General features: G+C 39.1%; 1 protein-coding gene and 1 long non-coding RNA gene across 2 annotated transcripts in view; one reads left to right on the top strand and one right to left on the bottom strand.

The window, feature by feature from the left end:
- Window positions 1-1330: 1330 nt before the first annotated feature.
- Window positions 1331-3032, bottom strand: LOC146438076 (uncharacterized). The gene is made up of 2 exons (XR_014851659.1): window positions 1932-3032; window positions 1331-1766 (listed from the first exon to the last, which is right to left on the bottom strand). It is a non-coding gene; the product is annotated as an uncharacterized LOC146438076 (long non-coding RNA).
- A 15-nt stretch (window positions 3033-3047) lies between these two features.
- Window positions 3048-26179, top strand: part of PAPSS1 (3'-phosphoadenosine 5'-phosphosulfate synthase 1) — a 40911-nt gene continuing 17779 nt past the window's right edge. The window contains exons 1-7 of the mRNA XM_085058352.1: window positions 3048-3292; window positions 10727-10841; window positions 13960-14195; window positions 15554-15692; window positions 18064-18182; window positions 22930-23043; window positions 24970-25081. Coding sequence (XP_084914478.1) covers window positions 3233-3292; window positions 10727-10841; window positions 13960-14195; window positions 15554-15692; window positions 18064-18182; window positions 22930-23043; window positions 24970-25081 — 895 coding nt within the window. The 5' untranslated portion in view covers window positions 3048-3232. The remainder of the gene's footprint in view (window positions 3293-10726; window positions 10842-13959; window positions 14196-15553; window positions 15693-18063; window positions 18183-22929; window positions 23044-24969; window positions 25082-26179) is intronic.

Here is a 26179-nt window from a genome sequence, read left to right as displayed (position 1 = left end):
TGACCTATGCTTTTGACATTAGCCTCTGTAAAATATGTAAAATTGGTTATTGTCGGATGTATTGCATTAGGAAGATCATGGCCAGCAGGTCAATGGATCCTCTCCCTCTATTCAGCCCTGATGAGGCCACATCTGGAGTGCTGTGTCCAGTTCTGGGCTCTTCAGCACAAGAGAGATATGGAGCTTCTGGAGCAGGTCCAGCAGAGGCCACAAGGGTGGTGAGAGGACTGGAGTATCTCTTACAAGGAAAGGCTGAGGGAGCTGGGCCTGTTCAGCTTCAAGAAGACTCAGAGGGGACCACATCAGAGTCTGGAGGGAGGGTGCCAAGACGATGTATCCAAGTTCTTCTCAGTATCAAGCACTAGAACACGAGGCAACAGGCAGAAACTGATGCACAGGCAGTTCCATTTGAATATGAGTAACTTGGTTCCTGGAAGGTGTCCCTGCCCATGGCAGGGAGCTTAGCAGTAGTTTCTCTTTAAGGTCCCTTCCAACCCAAGCCATTCTATGATTTTGATTGTATGAGGGTGAACTTCTTTTCTGTATGGGTGAATGAACACTGAACTCCCAGATTGCTCCAGTAAGGAAGTTGTGTGGTCTCCCTCACTGGAGAGATTCAAGAACTGGATGCAATCCTGTGACATGTGCTCTAGGATAACCCTGCTTGAGCAGGGAGGTTGGACCAGATGAGACACTGTGGTCCCTTCCAGACTTACCAATTCTGTGATACACCTCATCCATATGCCTTTACTACGGTATTTACTATATGCATATGTATTTATGTGTACATTATTTTAGAGTGTTGGTGTAATCATAAAAGGTGTTTTGTTTTAGGAATTGCTGTTCAGAAATGATGTAAAATTACATTCTAAGATTATGTAATCTGTCTGACCACTAGGGTCTATATTTGCAGACATACTTTGTATTTCTCTAGTATATAGTTTGTTCATCAGGGTTTTTTCAATGGTTTCTGGAAGGAATCATGCAGCACCCTGCCTTCAGTCTGTTTGGGCATTGTGCATACATGCTGATCAATACAACTGCATTTTCTTCTCTTGTGTTTTTTCAAACTGTAAATACCATTGTCTAAAACATCACCTGTGCTCAACACCTTGTTTTCTCAACCTTCAAATCAGAATGCCACACTTCTTTAGAAAGTACATAGCAGAAAAGGTCCTGTGATAGGATGGGGCTTCTTGCTGTCAAACAGCTGACCAAGGCTAAATTACTGTGCAGACCATTTTAAAAAATCCAAAGTGTTTTGTTCCCAGCCAATGTGTGAGTATTACAGAGGAGCCAAATGGACCAGTAAGAGACAACTTCTGCATGGTTAAGAGGGCTGCCTTGGTTTTTGGATTTAATCTACAACTCTTGCAAACTACTGTCTTCCCAATGTTGTCTCTCAGACTGCAGAATGAACAGTACCATCTATATCAATACAATCAGAATAAAATAACAGTAGAATTTTTAAAATAATGTGACTACAAACAACACTGATAATTACTCTTAAGCCATGTAAAACAATGTTGTGCAAAGCACACTAACAAAGCACACCCCAGACGTAACTGAATAGTCAACAGAAGGAAGATCTCAACTCACTGTTCTATGGCAGTGTGCCAGTTGTCTTTCCATGCCTGGGAGAGCATTGCATGGGAGATTTTGCCCTGGCTCTGTCACTGTTTGTCATGATTAGAATACAGCCTGGGACCATGTGAACCTGAACAGTTACTTGCAGGACAACGTGTGGTATAACATTCAAGTCAAGCCTAAATAAATAAATGCGATTTTTAAATTTCTTAGTTATGTTGTATTAATTCCATCAGAACTTCAAACTGGCTGAGAGCATTTCTAACTTTTTTTTTTTAAATTTCAGAGACATCATCTATTTTGCATAAAGATTTTAAGCTTTTAATCAGAATATCAACACATGCTTTTAAGCCAACACCTTCGTTTCTTTGGAATGATGTCTTTCTGATATAGGAGGAGTAAACATTGATCCACAAAAAGGGCATTTTTATTTCCTATTTGAACTGTCAGTGAACAAACACGCTCCAGATGTCAAATAACCTAATGTTTTTACAGTGAATGCAACTCCTGTGATTACAGCACCATTTCCACCTACAACACTTAAGTGCTAAAGTACTTACTTTCTTGAACTATTATAATAGAGTAATATTTAAACAGTATATGCCACTCCCGTTAGCATGGCATTGTCTCCACCTTAAGATTAGAATCCAACTGTAAAGCAGTTCTGTTCTGGAAATAAGAACTCAAGAACTTCTGGCTCTAAATTCACAGTAAGACACATTTCCTAGAGCGCAGCACGGGATTAGATCTGTTTGCTGGGGAACTCGTTGTCACGGAATAACGCGGCAGCCCCTTCGCACCTTGCCCCGGGCCCCAGCTTTTCCCGAGGCGGTAGCAGCCTCTCCTCGGTGTAAGTGGAGAAGGTGGAAGGACCACACTCCAGAGAACATCTCCGCTATGCCCGCCGAGCCTAACGTTGTAGTGCAGAGTGGGTGGGAAGCACATCATCAATGAGGCTGGAAAACACCTCTGGGATCATCGAGTCCAACCTGTGACCGAACGCCACCGTGTCAACCAGACCGTGGAGATAAGTGCCACATCCAGTCTTTCCTTAAACACCTCCGGGTACGAAAACTCCATCCGCTCCCTGGGCAGCCCATTCCAGTGGCTCATCACCCTTTCAGTGGAGAAATTCCTCCAAGTGTCGAATCTACACCTCCCCTGGCGCACCTTCGGGCTATCTTCTCTCGTCATAGCGTAGGACTACGTCCTCCCGAACGAAGAGAGCTGCGTTCGTGGGCGCAGGGCCGGGCCGCGGGGGGTGGCAGTGTCATGGACAAGGGCAGGGATAGGGACAGGGAGAAGGACAGAGGTAGGGACAGGGACATAGACACCAACAGAGCAGGAGCACAGGCGGCGGAAGTGGCGGCCACCCCCTCCCCGGCACGTCACGGCGCACGCAGGCGCGGAGCGGGGCTGCCGGGGCTCCCTCTCCCCTCAGCCACCTCCCTCCTTCCCTCCCTCCCTCCCTCCGTCCCTCCCTCCGGCCGCCGGGCCGCGGCTCCTCCCCGCACCACCTTTGGCCGAGTCGCGGGAGTGCGCAGACGGCACAGCTCCTCGGCGGCAGCGGCTTCATCCGCGCCGAGCATCAGTCGGGAAAGCGCGTCCTGCTCCCCTTCCTCCTCTTCTCGCTGCCCCCGCGGCCATGGAGCTGCCCGAGAGCCAGTGCAAGAAAGTCAAGCTGAGCAACAGGGTGCCGAGCTGGGTGAGCGGGCGGGCGGTGCGCCGGTGGGCAGGGGGGCGTGCGGGGGCAGAGCAGAGGGGAGGAAGCAGCGGCCGAGCGCCGTGGTGATGTGGCAGCGCGCTGCAGCGGGAGCTGGGACGGGGGGCTCGGTGTCCCGCTCCCCGCCCGGGCCGGGAGGGATGCTGGGCGGGGGCGCGGCGGTGCGGCTCGGTCACGGAGCGGCAGACCCAGGCCCCGAGGGCAGCGCGGCCGGGAGCCCCGCGGGGCGGCTGTGGGCAAGGGCAGGAGGCCCCTCCGGAGAGGAGCCGGCGTCTGGAGATTTCATCCCTGCCTCTTCCGCCGGGAGCCCGCGGCTCCCAGCGTTTTGGAAGAAGGAAGACTTTAAGAATGCGATGTACAATGTGGCCATTCATAAACCTGGGTTGGCCAAAGACTGGGGTTCTTTGTATGGCGGGTGTTATGTGGAAAACTGTCGAGACAGGGCTGAAAAAAATCTAACCAAAGCCTTCATTCTTGTTCAAAAAGATGGGGGAAGATCGGTTTACAGCAAAGACCAAAATGCAGCTATTTAGAAGAGACATTGCAGGCCTTTGAGAACATTTGATACCTCTGATGGTGCAAGACGAGGAAAAAAAAAGAAAAAGAAAGTATGATTTCTTTCAACCAACGCTGATTTGAAACAGGCGAGAAATAAGATCCAGAAAACATTTGATATGAACGTAAGGGTGTAAATCAGTCTTTGAAGTCTTGCTGCGAGTAGTGCAGGCCACAGCTCTCCTGATAAAAGAGCTGTTGCCTGAAAAACGGGGAAGTTGGTGTTGTACTGGTCGGTAGATGTTATGCCTGTCCAAGTGTCTTCCACTGTGTACAAGCTCAAACTTGTTTACATTAGAGTGTAATCTGTAAGTTACATTCTTTCAATTTCCACTAGGAAAAAGCAAAATCGGATGTTTAGAAGATAGTGAAATAGACGATGTCTGGGTGGGGTTAACAAAGTGTGTGCAAAAGTTACTCTGTATCATTTTCTGAGTCATAAGCAAAGCCAAGATAGATTTGTCCAAACCAGGGAAATTCCTCAACAGATATTAAGTGTTTGCTGAGTTCAGTTGAGGTTGGCAATCCCTTCTATGCTACGTGGCAAGCAGAGGAAGTCTTCTGCTTCTCCCTTTTTCTTCAGAAGACTTCAACTGAAATGCTCTTTATAAACCAATGAGCTTCACCAGGAACAAAAATGCTGCTGATTCACACGCTCCACAGGCAAATGTTCTGGCACTTCTGGCTCTGCATCTGTTCAGTGGAGAGCAAAGTCAAAGTGACTTACCCTGATGGAATTGGCAGCCCCTAGGAGGGTAGGCAGAGCCTTGTCTTTCAGAATGTCTCGGTGGTTCCAGTGCTATTCAAAATACACCTCTGTCTGTGGAAATGCCCTTGCCAAGCCCACCTCTGAGCACAGCATACTCCCCAGTTACAGAGCCCAGCACAGCTACAGGCACTGCCATTATACTGGCTCGACAAGGAGAGGTGTGGAATGCTTTCCTTAGAGTGGCTTGAATTCCTAGCACAACTGAGCTGTTGTGTCAGCTTGCAGGTGACTCTGAATGAGAGCTTTCTCCAGTTCTTGTTTCTTGTTTCTGAGAGCATATTCAGTGGAGTAATTCTGGCTTCATTTTTTATCCGTCTTCTCTGATGCCAGCCGGTCAGTCCCCTCCAGCACTGGTCAATAAGCTGTCTCTGCCTTTGGTCATGCTTGTACTGCAGCAGCTTGCAAGCGAAGACACACTTCTGATAGTGTCTTTAGCACAGAATTGCTTGTATCCACAGTACTGTAGAACATTCTGGGTGATTTCTGCTGCTGTGATCTTTCAAACTGTCCCAGCTTTAGAGCACCTGGCAAAGGAGAGCCTGGTCTGTGTGAGTGGCAGATGTGCATTTGGCAGATCAGGTGGTGCCACATGCAGAGGTGTTTTAACAACTTATTGTATTGGTATCTCTGTGGCAAACTGCTTTCTGGTGGCAACTGTAAGGATCCAACTAAGAATTTTTGTTGTAGGTGGGAGAAAATGTAATGCTGTAGGCTATGGCAGAATATGGGTTGAGGAATTGTTAAGTTTTTAAAAGACTAAAAGGTGTTATTGCTCAGATATAATTTCTGGGCTTGTCCTTCTTTCCCAAGCACAGTTATCCAAATCAAAGCACAGATTTTCAAATCAGAATTTGAGAATGTAACCAATGAAAGGTATTCTTGACAAATCTTTTGGTTTAGAAACCTCATCTAAATATGTGGGTTTAGCCTCTTGGAAGCTGATTTTTTTTTGTTGGAACCATGTCTGTTTTGCTTGCTTGTGTTTGTATGTAGACAGAAAAAATGGGCAATGTTCCATCTGCTTGACTTGCTGTTTGCCTATTGAGCAGAACTTTGCAGGGAAAAAAAGAAAACTATGGTTTGGTTATCAGTGCTGAAGAATAAATGTTGTAAAAATGTATTGTTATCAGAGTATCCCTGGTTTATAAGAGGCACACGGTAGGCAAGCTAACAAATGACCTAAAGAACATTGGGAAATGAGAAAGGCGTTGAAAGTAAGGCAGCAATTCAGAGGGGAGGCTGCATGTGTTGCTTGTGCTAGCTTATGGGAGTTCTTAGCTTGGGGAACCAGCACTCATCGTAGAGCAGAAGGACATGGAATAAGTCACAGTTTCTTCAGTATATATGGTTTGTGTGGAAACCATGTCTGTTTTTTCTGATACTTCCACCTTAAAGCTGTCCCAGCTTGGTGCTGCAGCTTGGGGAGTTTCTGCTGGCCATGGAAAGACTTACTTCCTTCCCTGGAGGTCTTGCTTTGTGAAAACTTAAAATTTGATATTGATCATAGAAGCACAATATTTTATTGTTGCTTGGAAGTAATGAAGAATAAATTCAGCTTATGCCACCTGTCTGTTAACCATAAAACAATTAAGCAATAATCTCTTCCTTTGGCCGTCTTTTGATTTTGGTGTTGTCACTTGGGTTTGCTTTATGTTGTCTTCATGCCTGTCTGTGTTCTTGCATCAAAGGTGTTTGGCACTGATAGTCTGATTTGGCTTTGGCAAAAAAAAAAAAAAAAAAAAAGTAGATGTAACTGGGCAAAACATCAAGAAAGATAAGAAAAAAGAATGGGTCATCTCTCTCAGGAAGTCTGTGTAGAGAAATTGACAGAGTTAGTATTTGCTTTTTACCCCCATCATCTTTCTTTTGTTCCTGTAGTTCCTAGATGTCTGCAGTTATTCATTTCCTTGGTGAACCACCTGCAAAGCTTGAAATTTTACCTTCATGCCAGAAAAAGTAAACAGCGGAGTTATCCTTCCTTGCTTTATCATTGCAACTCTCCAGTACACATCTATGAAAGAATTTCTTTAATACCCATTTTTTAACTTCAGTACAAAGATATTTGCCTGTTAGAGCAATTTTGATTTCATGTGAGAAATGAACCAGCATAGCAGGGGAGAAGAAAGGAAGAATATGTCAGCATGCTCAGCTGACATTACTGCGATAGTGAAACACAGTGGACTGAAGCATTATTTCTGTTTAATGTGGTGAAGTGGGAGGGAAAATATTAAGATGCAGTGTTTGTCTACATAATGCAGGAAGCAGTATGTTGCAGGGTGGAAGACATAATTTTGTGGGGATGTCAGAGTGGAAATATCCAATGGTTGTAAAAAAAGCAGATAAATGATGATTAATGCCCTTTTTTCATTAGCTCTTTTACAAAAATACAGTGTGCCCTTTCAGCAGTGATTACTATAGTTAATGTAATTAGGATTCGAATTTTAAAATAGCTTATTCAAAGAGTGCTTGCTCATTACATTGAGTTTTTCCATTGCATGTTTTCTTACATTTCATTTATTTTAACATTGTCAATATAGATCTCCAAGGTGAGTGATGCTTTGATATAGTGTAAAAGGAAACGACTGTTCTTTATGTCTGGCATCCTTTTGGATGGCCATATAATTTCATCAATTGATAGTCATCAAATTATATGTACAAGAATTTGAAGACTGGCTAAATAATTTAAGAGCACAAACAACATGCGCCAGTGAGTATGTTTTTGGTGCCACATCAACACTTGTAGTAAGTGTGTATGTCAGGGATAGTAATTAAAAACCTGGATTGCTGAAGATCCAATGTTCAGCTTGTCCAGCTTTTTTTGCTCAGCGGTGTGGGCAAATCATATCGAAGCAAATTAGTTAATAGGGAAGTGAACATAATTAGGGAACTACTTTTTTTTTGGTTTTTTTTAGCAAAGCAAATGACTTGCTAAATTATTAACTTTTTAGAGCACCTCTATAAAAAGTGGTTTTCTATTGAAAGATAAGGGGGATTTGGGTATTGCTTTGCCCAGGATTAGTACTGAGCTGCCTTGTTTGTATGCCTGTGCAGAGATGCAAAAGGTGGGGCAACTGGTGACTGGCGGGTGTATTTTTGAGTGCATGCAGACCCTTTGGGCTCTTTCACCTTTAGTCTTAGATGCCTGCTTCTGAAGTACAAGTGGGTTATTGTCCCTCTGCTCAGCTTGCTGGCTGCTCCACTGCACTTGTGTGCCTTGCCCTCTAGCAGTCAATTGGCCTTCTCATTGCTGTGATTTCTCATCTCTGCTAAGTAGGTATTAATACTTGTTTTCCATAAAAGTTGTGTCTTTTTAGTCATTTTGAGAATCCCTTTGGCCTGCTTCCTTAAAGTTTCATGCATTTTGTAAACCTAATATAATAACCTGATCAGTTTCATTTCTGCTTTCCTAGTTCTGGAAAAGAGAGAAAATGGATGTAACTTATGGAATATGGACTGGAAGAGGTCTCCTTGAGTAAGACATTTGACCTCCACTGTACAAGCCTGATAGTAGACTCTTTGCCAGGGATCAAAAGCAAAGCATGTTTTGGTTTATGTCTTACTGTAAGAGAGCTTACTGAGACAGTGGCATGGGATTTGTGCTTTGAGATTGCTGTTTATCCAGTGCCTGGTACAGTACAGTACAACTGGAATTAATGAGAGAGAATGTAGCTATTACTGTATTAGTTTGAATGCCTGTGTTCATTCATTATACACTGTATATCTTTTAATTGAAGCACTTCAATTACTTTTGTTGGTTTTAATTCCACAATTTATGCACTTGCTCACTAAGATCTCCAGTTTTATGTAGTGCTTAATTTTTCCTGCTATAGGAAGAAAGACTTCAATTTTTTAACTTTTGAGTTTTTGGTTTTAGTTAACTGTATTGCAATGACTTTGCACACAAAACAGCTTTGTTTTAGGATATAAATTATTTTAAGATAAAATCATCAGCAAGGATAGCTTCGTTTTGTATGGTTATAACCTGTTTGCAGGTTGTGGTTTCTTCTGGGTTGGTATTTAGACTTCATCTAATTTTAGTTGCTGGACTATCACCACTGACTTACAGAGTTATTGTATTTAAAAACTTGAACATAAGTTCTTACCTTGAGTTTCTGATTGTATTAACTATGACCCCAGCTGTGTATAAAAGTGGGGACATACAATCACACAATTTCGTAATTTCCAATTAAGTTATAGATTAACCTTTGAATAGAAGAGTGATGTAGCAGCAGTCCTTGAAGCCACAAGTAGATACCATTTTTTGTTAATTCTGCTTTGTGGTGTCTCTCTCTGAAACTATGACCAGCTCTTAGCTAGTACTCCATAGAGAAATCTACTCCTTTCTTTTATAATAAATATACATGTTTTCATTTTCAACTAGCACTGGTACAATTATGAAAGAGAAGATAGTGCAATACATTTGTAATCAAGAGAAGCCAAAGCAGCATTACAGATACCACTAATCCCTCTCCTCCCTCACCCCCTCATCTTTTTTTTAAGCCTTCTCTTTTGTTTGATTGTTCGTACGCTGTCTGGCAGTCTTGATCTTTTACAAACAAAGTTCATATAGCCAGATATCATTAAAGTCTAAGATGATGCCAAGGCTGATCTTCCTGTGGGCTCTCTCACTTTAGATTGTGAAATGTGTCTGACAGCAGTGTCATCTCACTGAAGATATTTGTAGAGCAGATTATTATGATGAATAGTTTTAAGAAACTTGGTAACCAGCTTTATTTTAATTAAAATTAGATAAAAAAATTCCCATCTTGTAAAAGAAATTCTTTAAAAATTTCCTTGAAATAGTGCTTTCTTTAAACATTTAGAATCTATGATAACTTGTCTCTTGCCTGGAGACTGACAATAGCATGCATAAGGGCACGGTGGCTTGGAGGTATCTGCTCAACTGAAAATTGGAAGAGACATGCATTGTTTACAGTGAAAAGGCCTCTTGAGAATTAAAAATGAGCATAAGAGTCAATGCCACCAAATTTGTCAGGCATGATTTGCACTTAGTGAAGCCATGTTGGCTGTCACAAATCATCTCCTCATTTTCTGTGTGTCTTAGTACAGTTTCCAGGAGCTTTGCTCCATGATCTTGGTGGAGAGAGAAGTGAGACTGATGGGTTTGTAGTTGCCCAGGTTTTCCTTATTCTCCTTTTTAAAAATGGACTTATGTTCATCTCTTTCTAACATCACCACCCTGCTGTGACTTCTCAAATGTGGATTGATCATGGCTTATCCACAGCCTCTGCCAGTTCTCTCAGGAGCCATGGCTGCATCTCATGAGGTCCCACAGACCTGTGCACCTTCAGGCTCCTTAGATGGCCTCGAAGCTGGTCGTCTCCTACTTTGTGCAATGGCTCCTCATTCTTCCAGTCCCTGCATTCGCCTTTCTTGACTTGGGTGGTGTGAATGGAGCACTCGTCAGTGAAGATTGAGGCAAAAAAAGTCATTGTTTGCCTTAGCCTTCTCCATGTCTCAGGTAACTATGTTTCCCTTTTCCTTCCAGAGAGGGCCCACATTTTCCCTAATATTCCACCCTCTGTAGTCTTCCTTTTTGTGTTTGAGTTTGCCCAGGAGTTCCTTGTTTTCCATGCAGGTTAACTGGCTTTTTTTTGCCTCTTTTTTCCCCCCTCTTTGTTGGGATGCATCACTCTTGAGCTTGGAGGAGGTGATCTTTGAATATTAACCAGTTTTCTAGGGCCCCTCTTCCATTCAGGTCTTTATTCCATGGTACTCTACCAAGTAGATTCCTGAAATTACTTGAATAGAAGTCAAGTCAAGCAGCTCTGTCAGTTCATCTGTCTTTTTTATAGTTGATTTTTCTTAAACAAGTTTTATTTGAAAGTAGTAGTTGATTAACCTGTCAGTTCCAAGCTTCACTGAAGGAGCACAAGAGATGTGGTTTGCCATGGGTGACTTTTCTAATTTCCTGTATCTCCTTTGGTCCATGCTGGAGCTGATGGAATGGATATTGGTTTTACTTCCATTTTTCTGTCTCCAAGTCTTTTTTTGTGCCTGTGAATGAATTTGTTTGCTTTGCCAACTCACTCTTTATCACTCAGAGACCTAATCAACTTCTTCTTTTACAGGGAATGCAAAGGGCAACCAATGTTACCTACCAAGCTCATCATGTCAGCCGGAATAAGAGAGGCCAAGTGGTAGGAACAAGAAGTGGTTTTCGTGGATGCACAGTCTGGTTAACAGGTACAGCCATGGATTTCTGAGGATCCTTTTGTTTTAGCTGCTCTTTTGAAAAGCTACTTAGCTGTAGCTCCTTTTTGCATGCAAAGTTGAATGTTTGTGAAATATAAGATCTTGATGCAATTTTGTTACTATTTTTAGGTAGACTAGCAGGAAATTGCTTTGGGACAGATAGTAACTTGAGAATGTATTTTTTTCAGTGCTCAGGGAGAGTTGTTTTTTTGATACTGTCTCCTGTTTAATTCTGGTCGAGTTTTGGAATGTATTGGGCTTTTTGTTTTCTTTGTGTGTGTGTTGCCTTTTTTAAATTTCTCTTTAACCAATTCTGACTCTTTGTACTGTCTATTTTATCTATTTAGAAACTAAATCTAACTTTTTCTGGTAACAGTCTGTATTTCTGCATCTTTTCTATAAAAGCCCCTTCTTTTTGGATTTGTTCCTTGGATTGAAATAACATTTCAACACAAACCTGTGCCTTTGGACAGAATTTGCATGTTGAGGTGATGCAAACTGGGGGTTATTTTTGAAATCAGCTCTGTGGGTTTTGGTTATTTTGTAACTGGAGCAGGTTTATACATTCTGGAAGACATTTTTTGTTTTGTAACTCTGTGGGATTTTTTTTTTCTTCTATCTTGCAAAGTTTTTGGAAACTTTGAGATGTTTCCTTTAATTTATTTTTTTTTAGTTAAAACTGATAATAAAAAACAAATATGGCAATGTGGCAAAATATGTAATTTAATTGGTTTGTAAACCATGTAGAACGCTGTTGCATTGCAACACATAAGGTCTTTACAGAGTATTGGAGAAACTTACTACATTAAATAAAACTGGTTTCCACCAGTGTTAGTAAACGTGTGTGAAATATAAAGCAGTCGTTGATAACAAACTGCTGAAAGCCATTCCAAACAGATTTGATACAGTGGCTTGCTGTCATGTATTTCTTTGGGAAAAGAATGGAGCCCATTCTCTCCCCGTTTCCATCACATAGCTCCAGCCTCTCTCTCAATGCTTGAATAATCTGGTGGTCTGCCTTTCTGTTTCTTCTGGTAATTCATTAATCTAATTTTGAAAAAGGTCATGATAAAAATGTTTTCTCAGTTATCTACACGGTAACATTTTCCAATCAATGTTCTCTTTAAACAAATGTAATCTTAATGCCCAGTTTCCTTTTCTTCAGGAAGGAGGGTGGTGGTAAGATATCAAGAATGTGTGTGGGAAGCTAGATTATTGAAAATCTTTGAGCAGTAATGTGAAAGGGGTGAAAAGAACTGTAGGCATTGAAATAAGCAATATTAATCATTCTAGAACCGTGCAAACATGAGTTTCAAAATTCTGATAGGTATTAGAATAAAAGCTGAAATATTGGTATAGCCCAAGATTCTCTCGCTTTGTCAGCACTCATGGAGTGGAAGTGTACGGAAAGATCTTTCAGAGATCCCTTTTCATTTTTCAAGGTAGCCATTATTTGAGAGCTCTGTTTTAACCAATGTTGAGTCAGAGGGTCCTAGTAAAGAAAACTGAGAAATGTAGCAAAAATACAGAAAAACATTGCTTTCATGTGTAACATAACATGCAATATTGAGAGTGTAAGCTATGTTAAAGACTTGTCAACTCCAAGACTGTTTTTAAATTCATTAATGGATAACCTTAACTTTTGCAATTCATTACATGTTAGAGATCAAATGATGTGTGAAAAGCTAGAATGTTTGAGCAAATAGCAGGCTAGATGGGGAGACAGAAATGGCAAGTCAATGACTGCATCAATGAGAAGTAAATGCTGAAGTTACTGAAATCTTATTTTGGACTGTCATGCCTATTTTCTATGATGTGGGTGTACTTCATTGCTGCCAAAAGAACACTGTTCTGTTTCCTGCCTTGTGTTCCTTCTCTTGCCTTGCACACACTGCGCTGCTTGCCCAACTCAACACTGAGCTGATTCAGCTTTGGAAATCATCAGTGAACTTACCACAGCCTCCACACACACACGCATACAAAAACGGGAGAAAAAGAAAAAGGGAAAAAAACCATGGGGAGGGGGTTGGGGGGAGAGTGAGATTAGCAAACTGATTTGGCTAATGGACACCAGAGGAAGCAATGCAATGAGTCCTTTGAGTTACCCTAAACACTCTAAGTTGTCAAGGTTTTCTTTGCACTCTGTGTTTCTTGGGACACACTTCTTAGCATGGTTGCAATCCTTTGCCGTTAATGGCTTGGAAGCAATACCAAGCTGTTGCCTTGTGGTTTTGTTTTTTTTTTTTAATTTATTTTAAAGTTAGACTAAATCTTAATCCTCACTAATAAAATCATTTTCTTCACCCAGTAATGCTACTTTTTTATACTACCATTACCCTATTTTTTCTGTCACCCAAAAGGTAAATGTAATGAAGATCTGAGTTTGTGTTCCATTTACGAATTGACTTCTTGGTTTAAGCAGAAGCATGTGTTCCAGATAAATTGAAATCTAATCTGGAAAAATGGTATTTAAACCAATTTCCAAATAAAAGGAAATAGTGGAATTTTTAGGGCCAGCAAGACTTCTCAATTTTTTTAAAGGTTTGTTGCCAAAGATTTTGAATTAGACCAGAGTTTGATAGTATTATTTTTTCATCTTGTTGCTAACACATGCCAGTTAGTGGAGCATCACTGCTGTGTGTGAGTTTTGAATGAGTAAGGTTGGTTTTGTCAGTGGTGTCTAATTCAGTGCTGTTATTCTGCAAGGACTCAGAACAGAGTGTGTATTTGGCCTGATCCCATTTCTTTTGTTGACTAAAATTCACTTCGGTGTGAGATCTTCCTCTCCTCATATAACAACTGTGTTTGGTTTCTGAATAGTAACAATTCCCAGCACCAGCACAAGGGAAAGTGCATCACCTCTGTAAGCAGCAGCAGCAGCAGAGCTCAAGGCCAAACTCTCACCTGCTTCAAATTACACACTTAACTTATGCCTTACTCTCTCTCTACCTGTTGTCTATGTAAAAGGCACTTGGCTTTTATTCCAAGTAAGCTTATCCAAAAGGCATTGCTGCTTATGCCTGTCACTTCGGGATTTTCATAATACACATACACTACAGCTTGCCTTAATTTGTTTCTATGCTTATATCTTTATTATTGAATATTTTAGGTTTATCTGGTGCTGGGAAGACTACAGTGAGCATGGCACTGGAGGAGTATTTAGTATGCCATGGTATTCCATGCTACACGTTGGATGGTGACAATATTCGCCAAGGCCTTAATAAGAATCTGGGTTTCACACCAGAAGATAGAGAAGAAAATGTCCGTCGTATTGCTGAAGTTGCTAAATTGTTTGCAGATGCTGGTTTGGTGTGCATTACTAGTTTCATCTCTCCTTATGCTCAGGTAAGTGTGAAAAACCTCTAGATGAAACGTAGGGAAAATGCAAAATGTCCCTCAGAATTCTAGTTACAGAAATCCCTTTCTGAACTTAGCCAGAATCAAGTACTTACTTGTTTGGTTTTTTTTTGGTGGCATTTGTGCTTTGTGGAGATGATTACTCAAAACAGAAATACTAATCTTAAATATAAAATGTTCATATTAGTTCTATAACTGGAACTGCCCTTTAGTCTATTAGACAAATTATTACTCTAATACCATGAAGAAGCTCAAATGATGCTCCAGGGAAGACTCTTAAAATATCTTGTTTGTTCCATGTAGATTCCAGTACTTTATAAATATGAAGACTAGGTATAAGCTTCGCTTGAAGACTCAGTTAAATTGTTTTTAAAAGCAATTTTTCCTTTAGCGAATGAGCAGTGAGAGCTTTATTTTTACCAAGTTGCTTAAGGGAAAAGTGTTTTAATTACACTGTTTCTTTTACTTCTGTTTACTTTATTTTGTGTTATGTATACAACATGACATTATATAATATTGAAAATTAACATAAATCCATGTTCACATTGTTTTGTGAAGACTGTTTTCATCTCTACATGAGAACCCGGAGGGGAGAGACCAAAAGGATGTCTGAACACCCAAGTATCCTGAAGGGATAAACCCAGGGGCTTTCAGCTTATCTGTTTCATGTCATGACAATGTATTATTTCTTTGGTTACAGTGGTACAAACAGTTCTTCTGATAATAATTTGGGGAACTCAAATCCTACAGGAAAACAGAAGTCTCTAGGTATGAGGAATATAACTAATAAAATAAATAATATTTAGTAAGAGATAGTTTTAGTGGATTTTGGAAGGCTTTTTTTTTCTCTGAATGAAAGTCACCAATATTGTTCCAATGACTGGCAAGCCATAAAAATAATACAATGTTTTAACTACACAAGTCTTATCAGATTAAGGAATGTAGGGAAAACCGGTGCTTGGGAGAGAAGGGGGGTTATATCAGGAGCAGCAGGTAACAACTCCTCCTTGCTGTAGTCAGCTAAGTAGATCTAATTCCTCAGATATATGTGTATAGGCATAGAAAATCCTGCATTTTATTGACTGGGCTTGGTTTTGTTTTTTTGGTATAAATCAAGTTATTGTAAAATGTCTCATGTCTTCCTGTCAGTTTTTACCATGTGATCTACTGTAGCCAAAGTGATGTAGCTTGCAGGGCATCAGTTAATCAAATCACATTTCTTTTTTCAAAGTTTGAAAGCTTGTTTACATTTTGCTGTCAGTTTCTTTAAAACGAACTTCAAAGGCAAAACCCAGTAATAATATGTTGGTTCAACCTTTTAGGATTTTTCTTCTGTTTTCTTTCAGGATCGTAATAATGCCAGACGAATTCATGAAGGGGCAAGTTTGCCTTTTTTTGAAGTATTTGTGGATGCTCCATTGCATGTCTGTGAGCAGAGAGATGTTAAAGGACTCTATAAGAAAGCCAGGGCTGGAGAAATTAAAGGTGAACCTAGATGTTATCACATCCTTTCTGCATAAGTGAAACATTGGTGTAATTTGACTCCATGTAAGTGGGTGTGCTCAGGTCTGAGAGTACCACCCTTAAAAAAGAGCATGGATTTGGGACAGGACTGAGAAGAAAATTAGAATTGACTTCTAACTCAAGAAACTGACTAGTTAAGTGGGTAGGACAGTAAAAGGGCAAAAATGGCTAACCTCACACAGAAAAAAACTTGAGCACATTAGAGGTTGCCATAGAAATCACGTAATGATTGAGAATTCATCTGTGTCCTTTGTGTGTCTATTGACTAGTTGAAAAAGGGCCTGATTGTTTCTAAAGTCTTTAAAGAACTGCATTAATTAAATTTTTAATTAGAAGTTGCTAGTTTTTTCCAAAAAGTAAAGCATGACCACTGTCTCCCTGTAAAAACTATTAAGAGCACTTCTGAATAGCTCAACTTTTACTTTTAAATCAGTGTTCTGTTCTAGTGCCCATGAAAATGATTTCATATTCCCAGCCTCAGGTTAAGATTTAAGTATAACCTGCAATAAAAAAAGCTTAGCTATGCAAACATTGATTGTAAGTATTGTTTCAAGTGCTGCTTTGCTCTGTTACAGTATAGTTTGCAGAGGCTGATGATATATAGCTCTGTATTTAGTAGCAAAGCAGTTTCAAAAGTAATCACTTTTAGGGGTGGAGTTTGCAGATGCTGTATGAATTCACTGTTAAAAAGAAGTGATATACAATTGAAGAAATCGAAGACATTCCATATGAGTGGTTGCTTGATACTTCTAGTACTACAGAATATATCATGTGAACACCAGGAATAAATAAAGCTGAACTCAGATTTGTTCAAAATCAAAGCAAGATGGCTTGAGCTGACATGATACAAAGATACAGTTCTGTACAGAATCCTTATTTGGGCCGTAGAATATCCCTAATGTTTTGTTAATTTTTCAATCCCCATGATGGAATTGTGTTCCTGTAGAAGTGGTAGTGAAGTAAACAGTGCCTGAGTAAGCTGCAAGTGGGCATAGCAGTGGCTTTATCTTATGAGCTATTTGATACATGAAGGAGGAAAATTTTACAAATTTGCCAGTTCACAAGGAATATCAGCAACTGTTACCTTCTTTTTCTCTGGCAATAATAGGACACTTTCTTTGCCTTCTGTTCCCACTCCAGTAATCAGATCCTTCTAAAGTATACAGGTTTTGGAAAAGATAGCAGCCTTTTTTTGTCACATGGGGTACTGCATTAATTGATATTTTTCTTAGATGGGGAACTAAACTACTAATTTTGAGGGTATTTAAATCCGAAGTGAAAAACAGGAGTGCTAATATTTGCATTTGCACTTGTGGAGGATGCAGATGCTCTGTTGTAGCCCAGCCAGATACTCCTGATGCAGATCTGACTTGTAGTGCTAATAGTTTTTGCCTTTGGGCTTGATTTTTCTTCCTTTTTTTATGCATGGGTGGTTAGAACCTTCGCGATTTCAGAGCAGATTGCAAGCTAAGTAGGCCAGAACAAGTGTCACTGGGTAGCTAGTACAGTCTGTGACAGCTGTTATAACTATAATAAACACACTCATCAATCTTACATTAGCAGCTATCTTGAGATGAGTATATTAGCTAAACTAATGTAATAGGTGTTGAAATTCCTCGCTTCAGAGTACTGCTTGGTGGTATGAGTGTAAATTTACATATATACTGGATGTTCATTGTCGCTGTTGAGCCGCTAGCAGAGAAAGGACCCGGGTTCTCAGTGTGGCAAGACAAGAGAGATTTATTATTTTGATTCCAACTTATATAGACTTTTCAGACGTCATCCAGATTGGTCAGTCAGAAACCTCCCCCTAGGCCTGATTGGCCAGGCCTGAACTGTCCAAATCTCGAGACACTGTTTTAATAACATCCAAACTTTATCTTTGTTTATAAAACACAGGAGAAAATTCTCATGGGAAAGACCTGTGCTAGCCACAGCTCATAATATTTTTTTATCTTGTATTTTTTGTTTTAAAGAGCAACAGTCAGCTGATAATGAAGGGCAGTGGATGGATGACTAATTTTGGGTTGATGTGCACGTTTCTTCTGCCAGTGCTCTTTTCTTTATTCACAGTAAAAATCAAATAGCTTCACCAACAAAAAAGTGCTATGTATGTACTGCACAATGCTGAAGTTTGATGCAGTCAGATAGTACGATTAGCAAAGAGTCTGATAAAGAAAAAACCTGCTGATTTCCCTAAGAAATCCTGTGTTAAGGAAGCTAAAACTACATGTTCTGTTGGTTTATATGTGGAAAACTGTGAGTAAACAGCATTAAAGTGGAGTCATCTTTAGGAAGAAGTCACCTAATATTTTTGTCTTATGTTCTGTAGGTTTTACTGGTATTGACTCTGAATATGAAAAACCAGAAGCCCCAGAGCTTGTGCTGAAGACTGATTCCTGTGATGTGAATGATTGTATACAACAAGTTGTGGAACTTCTTCAAGAGAGGGTAAGCAGAAATGGAGAGACATATTTTGGTAACTTTTTTCCAAAGTAGTTGTACCTGCAATCTGAATGTATGTGCTGGGAAAAACAAAGGCAGTTTTTGAGAGTTAAAGGCTTATTCATCTTTCAATTCAAACTCTTAAACTTGTCCTATTTTGTGTTTTCTTTTTAAACCTAAATATTGCACGACATTGATCTCCAAGTGAAATAAGATTTGGACAAGTGGAACATTAATTTATATCAATAACTGGAAGGGAGAGGAGGCTGTCTCAGTTGTTACAGAACCAACAGTGAATGCTGACTTAAAAATTTGTCAGCTGACTTAAAAATTTGTCAACTTAAAAATGCTGACTAGCAACCAATTTGGAAGAGTCTGAATTTTTTTAGATTGTCTCTATAGTGTACAAATTACACTGCAGATGTGAAGAGACCGGGGTGCATTTAAGCAGTGATTTGATCTCACTTAAATAGGGGCTGCTGTGCTTGTGTCTGCTTTCCCTTGTTTCCACTGGTTTTCTTGCACTAGTAAAAGTGGTCCTACAATTGTGTAATGACTGGTTCAGGAAGCTGATCTTCTTGTCATGGCTGAGTTGTTTATGGTTCATAGCTTCTGAAAAGGTAGATCTCTTTCTTTGTTCATGCCTGCAGTTTACACCATCCCTTTTGAAGTCTCCGAGCTTCTCCTGTTGTGTGATAAGTGGATTTGGCTTATTACCCAACCTAAAAACCCCACCCTCAGCAAACCCCACACAGAAAACAAACCTAACAAGAAAAAAAACCTCAAACCCAACACTAAAAGTGAAGGCAGCCAAGAAATGGCTTTATCCTCTTGAAACCGTACTTCCAAAATTTGCTAATCCTTATGTAAAAGAAATATATTTCCTTACATTCTTATCTATAGTCAGTGGGTAGTAGATGACATTCCAGACAACTATTTTTTTTAATTGAGATACAATTACTCATGCTTTTATATGTGATTTGGTTGTTCTGGAAATTTAGGGTATAGACAATAGTTTGCTTAAGGCTCCACCAAGTGTTGAAGTTGATACAAGCAAAAGTCCTCATCATGTAGCCAGCACAGAGTTAATTTTAACCCTCTTTGTAAGTATAACTCTGGAGAGATTTAGTCTCTTGTGTTGAAATTTTCAGGAAGATGCATCATGGATGACTGCTTGCTCAAGGTTGATAAGACAGGGCAGAAAACCATAAGATAATTCTAGATTTTTGCCCAAATCCCCCTCTGAATTTTTTTTTTTTTTTGAAAGAAAAAAGGAGAGCTGTGTAGGAGTCCTACCTATGAGAGGTGGTGGTTCCTGACTGTGGGAGCCCTGTGCCTCCTGCTCAGACAATTCAGTGTGTTTCATAGTTATGGAAACCAGGGTCACATGTGCCAAGATTGTGATCCCTGAAGTCTTGCATTGGTACATAGTGCTGACTGCTGGCTCCTAGCCCAGTCACCTTTGTTTAAGCCACATTTAGCACTTTTTTCCTTTCTTTAAAGATAACAGTATCATGAATGGTAAGGTATCTTAGTGATTGCTTAGCTCAATGAGAGACAATGAAATCAAGGTAAGGCACATCTTGTTCTTAGATATTAATGCAGTGCTACCTTGAGAATATAATTTCTGTAGTTTTCCTGTAGTTGGAACAAGAGGGCTTATGAGATGGCTGAAGAAGGACTTTTTATAACTGCATTTAGGGGTAGGACAAGGCTTTAAACTGACAGAAGGTAGTTTAGATTAGCTATTAGGAAGAAATTCATTATTTTGTGCCTGGTGAGACAGTGGAACAGGTTGCCCAAGAAGCTTGGATGCCCCATTCCTGGAGGTGTTGAAGGCCAGGTTGGATGAGGCTCTGAGCAACCTAGTCTAGTGGAAGGTGTCCCTGCCTGTGGCAGCAGGGTTGGAACAAGATGATCCTTAAGGTTCCTGCCAACCCCAACCATGCTGTGCTTCTGTAATTCTATGAAATAAATCATTCAGCATTGTAAAAACATTCATCAGCATTATGAAAACACATGCCTTGGCTGCAGTGAACACTACCTGCATACTCTAAATAATAAGAGCATAGCCACCAGCTCAAGAGAAGCAATTTTGCAATTTTATGTGGCACTTTTAAGACCTTGTCTGAATACTTTGACCAGGTTTGTGCCCTTCTCCTTTACCCAGAAGAAAAATTGATGTGCTTCTGTGAGTTGGGCAGAAGGTCACCAAAATGGTCAGAGGCTGGAGTATGTCACAGCACAGGGAGAAGCTGAGGGAGGTGGATTTTCTCAGCCTGGAGAAGGCTAAAGGAGTTCTTGTTGCTCTGTCCTCCAAATGGGAGGTTATAAGGAAGACTGATGATGTATTTTCTTAGAGTTGCACAAGGGTAGGATGAGGGGCAGCAGACATGAGATGAAATACGTGAGATTAAAACTAGACATGGGGGGAAAAAACCTTTTTGCTATAAAGATGATCAATTATTAGAACAAGTTGCTATGAGTGTTTGTGGATGCTCTGTACTTAGAGATTAAATGCTTGATTGGCCAAGGTCCTGAGCAGCCTGCTGTAGTGGGACCAGTTTTGAGCAGGAGGCTGGACTAGATGATCTCCAGAGGCAGTCAGCATCAGCAAAGAACCTACCACTCCAGGGTGAGGAGACACATTCCCATAAAGCATCTGGTTTATTTTTTTATTATTTGGCCATTTTTTATATGAATGCATTGAGAAATAATAAATATTGAGGAATATTAGGTAACTTGCCTTTTGGTAGAATTAAGCTTTCAGTAAAATTGATGCCTTAGAATGGTCACTAGATGGCTTACTAACCTAGCATTTTCCTAATTCCTAAAATTCATGCAGTTTAAAGATGCATGGATTCCTTTTGTTGCTGGTTCTGTTGTTTTGTTGTTGAGGTTTTTTTTAATCTAAGTTGTTGTTTTAAGTACCACTTTCATGCATTCAAGCGAGTCTAGGTTTACTAATCCTGCAAGTTCTCTAAATGTCAGAGTCAGTGTTGCTAGAACTGGCTTCAAGCTGTTTACTCTTGTATAATGAAGTAGGTTGTTGACAGAGACTGCATTGGGAAACCTTTGTTTTGCCTGTTAGTGGGACACTAAAACCAGGATAATACTTTAAGAGATCTTTTTAATAGGCACGTTTATTTTAAGCTATTGATGGTTTGTAAAATTGGGACATCCTAGCCTGGTAATGAGCTAGGGTCCAGAGGGAAATCTTCTGTGAAGCAGCATAATGTGCACTCCATCGTTATAGCTTTCCTTGCAGGAGGCAATACCTTCATTTGACTCTGGCTTGTTGCTGTGGCAGGAGCAAGCAGCTCTCCTGGGTTGTCATGCTGCTGCTCAGGCAGAGAAAACAAAAGGCAGGTTTTGCTTAACTTATGATGTAATAAAATGTGCTTCCAAAATGATGTCTGATATGTAATGGACCAAGCTTTTCCTTATAAAACACCATCTCTAAGTGGTAGTTTAATTTGTCTTCTTTTGATGTGTCTTTGAAGATATGAATTATGCACCAGCCAGTGAGACTCATCACATCTTGTTCCTCCTGTAGTCGTTTTATCTCTCACTTGTCAGCATTCTACTGCCTTTGTTTCACTTTCCGTGGAGGTAGTGCCTAAGGTCTGATAAATGCATTTAAATTCCTGAGCTAACTTTGTGTTGTCTGCAAGCATACCTATTTACGCTGGCCTGCATATACTGGAAAAGTAAAGATAATTTATTGTTGTTATGGGTCTGTATATACTGTGCTGTAAGGGTGAGCTTTTTTTCTCAAAAAATAAAGCATTACTTCACAAAGATTTCTCAAACACTGAAAAATGTGTTTTAGAAGGAACAGTCAGTCTCTTCATTGATTTTTTGTTTTGTTTGTTTTTTTGGTTTTTTATTTTTGCTATTGAACATTGCTGGAACTTTTGACTGGATTTTGACATATTACACCATCCTTTGTTGGAGAAGACTCTTTACAGTGTTATCATGATGACCTCTCCTTTTTTATTATGTTTTTATCTTTGTGTTGATATCTTCTAACAAGTTTAAGTTCTTGAGTCTTGAGCATTGTAGAATGAGAATATCTCGTTTAGTACAAATGGAGGAAAACAGAATTTTTTTTTTTCAAATAAAAAATTGATGATGGTTATAGAGCTAGATTTCAGTTCATTGTATCTATATGCACAAATGATGTCACATTTAAATATTCCAAGAGTGTATAGATGAAAATATTGCTGTTATGTCAATAGTTGTAGGAAATACATTTAATTTGTACTTCTATATAAATTTTCAGTAGAGAAGGAGCTTTATTTTTTTAACCTTCATGTTGCAATTTCTTATGTATCTTGTATAGTGAATGACTTAAATTTATAAATGGTAAGTCTCTAAATATTTTTTTACTTCTTCAGCATGTGTAAAAGCATAGAGTCTTCTGCTGTAGATAATGTAGGTGTTAATAAGTCACAAAACTTCACTCAATTCAGTAGTTAAATATTAACTAGGTAAATTTTAATTGGGTTACTTAAGGTTTAGAAAAAATCTCTTATTAGAATGTTTCACTTGAGGCAATCTGCTGGTTTGAGTAACTAGCAATATATTGTAATCCTGGAACAGTGCTGGCTTTGAAATGAGTAAAAGTTGCATAATCAATAAACTCTTGCTACTGTGTAGTGCATCATTAGAATTTTACCTCTTGATGTGTGTTCAGTGCCCAAGAGGCATTCTGGGCAAACATTAAGTTCTGTTTATTCCTTTTATACAGGACATTGTACCAGTGGATGCCTCTTATGAGGTGAAAGAGCTTTATGTGCCAGAAAACAAGCTGCAGTTGGCCAAAACCGATGCTGAGTCTCTGTTAACTTTGGAAATAAATAAGGTATTGTGTGTTCAGGTGTCTCATTGCTGAAGCTGAAAGACAGGCTGATCTGTTGCTTAGTGTAAGTAGATGTAGTTGAAATACCTCTACTGGTTACAGAATACAGCTTGATATGCTATCTCCCTCTTTCCTTGAGAGAAAGCATGGCATCTGTGTTTTCTTTCTTTGCTTACTAGAGATAATTGAGTCTTCATATTTCATTAATTACTTCTGGTATAGTGTTACTTTGTTTATCCCTAGCCTGGAGATTAAATTTACGCTGATTTCCTCCTACACTCCCCCCACATCCATGGATTAAGCCATGCCTGGAATGTCTTGCATGAGAAATTGCTTCTAGAAATTGCTTCTTTTTTTTTTTTAGTTTACTTACAGAAAACATTTTATTTTAAATTGCAATTGCCTAGAAATATAGGAGAAATCAGTTACTACCTCTTGATTCTTCTTGTTGGGAATCTTCAGCTAAACAGCAGTAACCTTTTTTATATATACATCAAACTCAAACAGTTGCAAAGAGATGATCAGATCTGCTTTGTTTCTTTGTCTTTTAGTTAGAACATACTCATGCTACTTTTCTGGTTTCCAACAGAGAATGTGGAAAAGCATGGATTAGCTTGATCAGACCTGTTTTTATTTTGGTTAAATGCATTATTTTTCAACTCAGATCCATTAGATGAAGCTGCTTCTGTCTGTGTTTCTGTTCTACTTTATTCATTTACTGAAGGACTAAGCCTAAACACAGATACAATGCATGAGTTTTTTCATTGGCTTTTTGACAGTATTACTGGAACTTAAAACTATGCATTTGATCTAGGAGCTGACTAAGCTCAGAGTTCAGCATCTGTAATGAGAAGACTTTGAAGGATTGGGGTGACAAACTAAGCACTGAACTAAGCAATTTTAAAATTTGCCTGGTCTTCTACTAGTAATAAATATTAATACTTGCTTTCACCACATTTTACTAATTTCTTTTCACGTATGTGTCTGTAAAACTATTCACTGTTTTGTTGAGGAATAAATACTTAAGGTCACCATTATTAAGCTTCTGCAGTGTCCCATTCTAAATTGCTCCCTATCTAGAGAAACAAATTATTTCTCCCTCCACCTTCAACCAGTGGTTTGTTAAATATCAAACAGATATGTAATGTAAGCTTGGGAAAAAAATGTATTTTGTACTTGCCTCAGTATAAATTAAACATTGTAATAAAATTAGTTATGCTCTTTGCATGAGAAAGACTTGCACAAGCCAAGCCTGTCCTTGTCAAAAACTTGACCAAATCTTAGTAATGCACATGCAGAAGTAATAGAGGCCACACACTAAGTCATAGTGTGACTGAGTGCTAAGGAAGGAAATTCTGTGTAAACTGATACCTTGTACCAAAACAAGCACTTGTCCAGAGAGAATTTTACTTCTGGATTGTCTCCCTAGTTTATGGAAAAAAAATTATTTCTCATTTGTTTTAAGATTAGACAGCTTAATATTTACAGCCATAATTCTGATATGTTTTGTGGTAGTTGTACATGTTATTCTTTTTTTCTTTTTTTTTCTTTTTAACATCTTTGTTATCTTGTTGCATTAAAAAAAGGCAAGTGGAATTCTCTAATTTTGTTAAGATGAACTTTATCAAGATTTACAAATAAAGTTTGTTGTTGTGTGTTTGTTGTTTTGGTTCTTTTAACACATGGAAATTTGATCCAGTGTAAGGACTGGAAAATAGCCAAAAATATACCAGTGAGCAACAGGTTGTTCTTTTTTCCTTACTCCTAGAAACTTTCAATTATTTGTGATTAAAAATTGGAATACTGAGAAATCTTCCATTTGTACTGTCCTGCATTTTAGAATTAAATCCTGATCTACTGCAATTAAAACTTGATGCCAGTAATTAAGTAGTAACTTTTATCCGCTCTATTTCTTCATTTCTTTACAAGGTGGATATGCAGTGGGTACAAGTGCTAGCAGAAGGTTGGGCAACACCCCTGAATGGCTTTATGAGAGAGAGAGAATACCTCCAGTGCCTTCACTTTGACTGTCTCCTTGATGGTAGGGTGAAACACACCATTTGTAAAACCAAGCAAACTAATCCTAATTCTAAAATATTTTTGATGCTTTGCTTCTTAGTGGTGGTGTGGTAACACATTATCAGGCTTGTGCACAACTTGAGGTCTGGGATAAGGGAATAGAATATAATTAACAGTTTTAAACTTCATGAGTTTATTCTTTTTACACCGACCGTCATATTAGAATTTGAATATTTTGTCTTTTTGCCTTTATAAATTTTTTTTCAAATGTCTTAATTTTTGAAAAATGTTTAATTCTAAATTGCACACTTCTAATCTGTCCAAAAGATTTGTTCCATATTCGTAATGAAGGAAAGGATAACAAACTGACTTGAGTGCTGGAGCTGTTGCAAGCATGAAATCGGGATTTGAGTATGTGGCTTGAGTATGAACAATTGTCACATGTAATTGAATTACTGTGACTTAGTAATTATCCTGTGATGATTTAAATGGATATATTTTATTTTGCATTACCAGTTGGCTAAGAACTTGGTTAAAGTGGTGAATAAGTGATAACATCCTCGGGTTTTGGAATTTGATTTTGATTCTCTGTCATTTTTCATTTATTCCTCTTTGAAGGCTGTGTTTCACTCCATCCTTCTTCCCATCTCCATACTTCCTTTTGCATTACTCTTCTTTTTCAAGAGACCAAATAGCAGAACGAAAAGAAGTCACTTGTCTGTATCATAGAGCTGAAAGACATATGTTGTCCTTATATTTCTCAATTCCCTTTTCTCTAAGTCCCTCAGGTGCTATCCTAGGTAACATAATGCCATCCTGTTATTTTGGAGTATCTTAAATTTGCAGTATCATTTTAGACTGCTAGTTTCATTTTCATTCTGTTTACCTTGTGTACATCCATCCAGGTGAAAAGTACTCTGCAGATGACATGAAATGCATTCAACTGCTAAAACAGATTGTAGGTCCTAGTTCTGTCCTGTAATTTTCTGCAAATCAGAATGTTTATAAGGCGTTTAAGACCTTGTGTTTTAGATACAACAATATAATAATTTTTTAAACTTCTTTTGCAATTGTTTTGAGTATCTCATCTATGCTACAAAAAACATGAATAATGAAAAAT

Source organism: Lichenostomus cassidix, chromosome 4 (genome assembly GCF_008360975.1).
Source record: "Lichenostomus cassidix isolate B80296 chromosome 4, HeHo_3.0, whole genome shotgun sequence".
Classification (NCBI taxonomy): domain Eukaryota; kingdom Metazoa; phylum Chordata; class Aves; order Passeriformes; family Meliphagidae; genus Lichenostomus; species Lichenostomus cassidix.
This window is presented reverse-complemented; position numbering and strand designations above follow the sequence as displayed.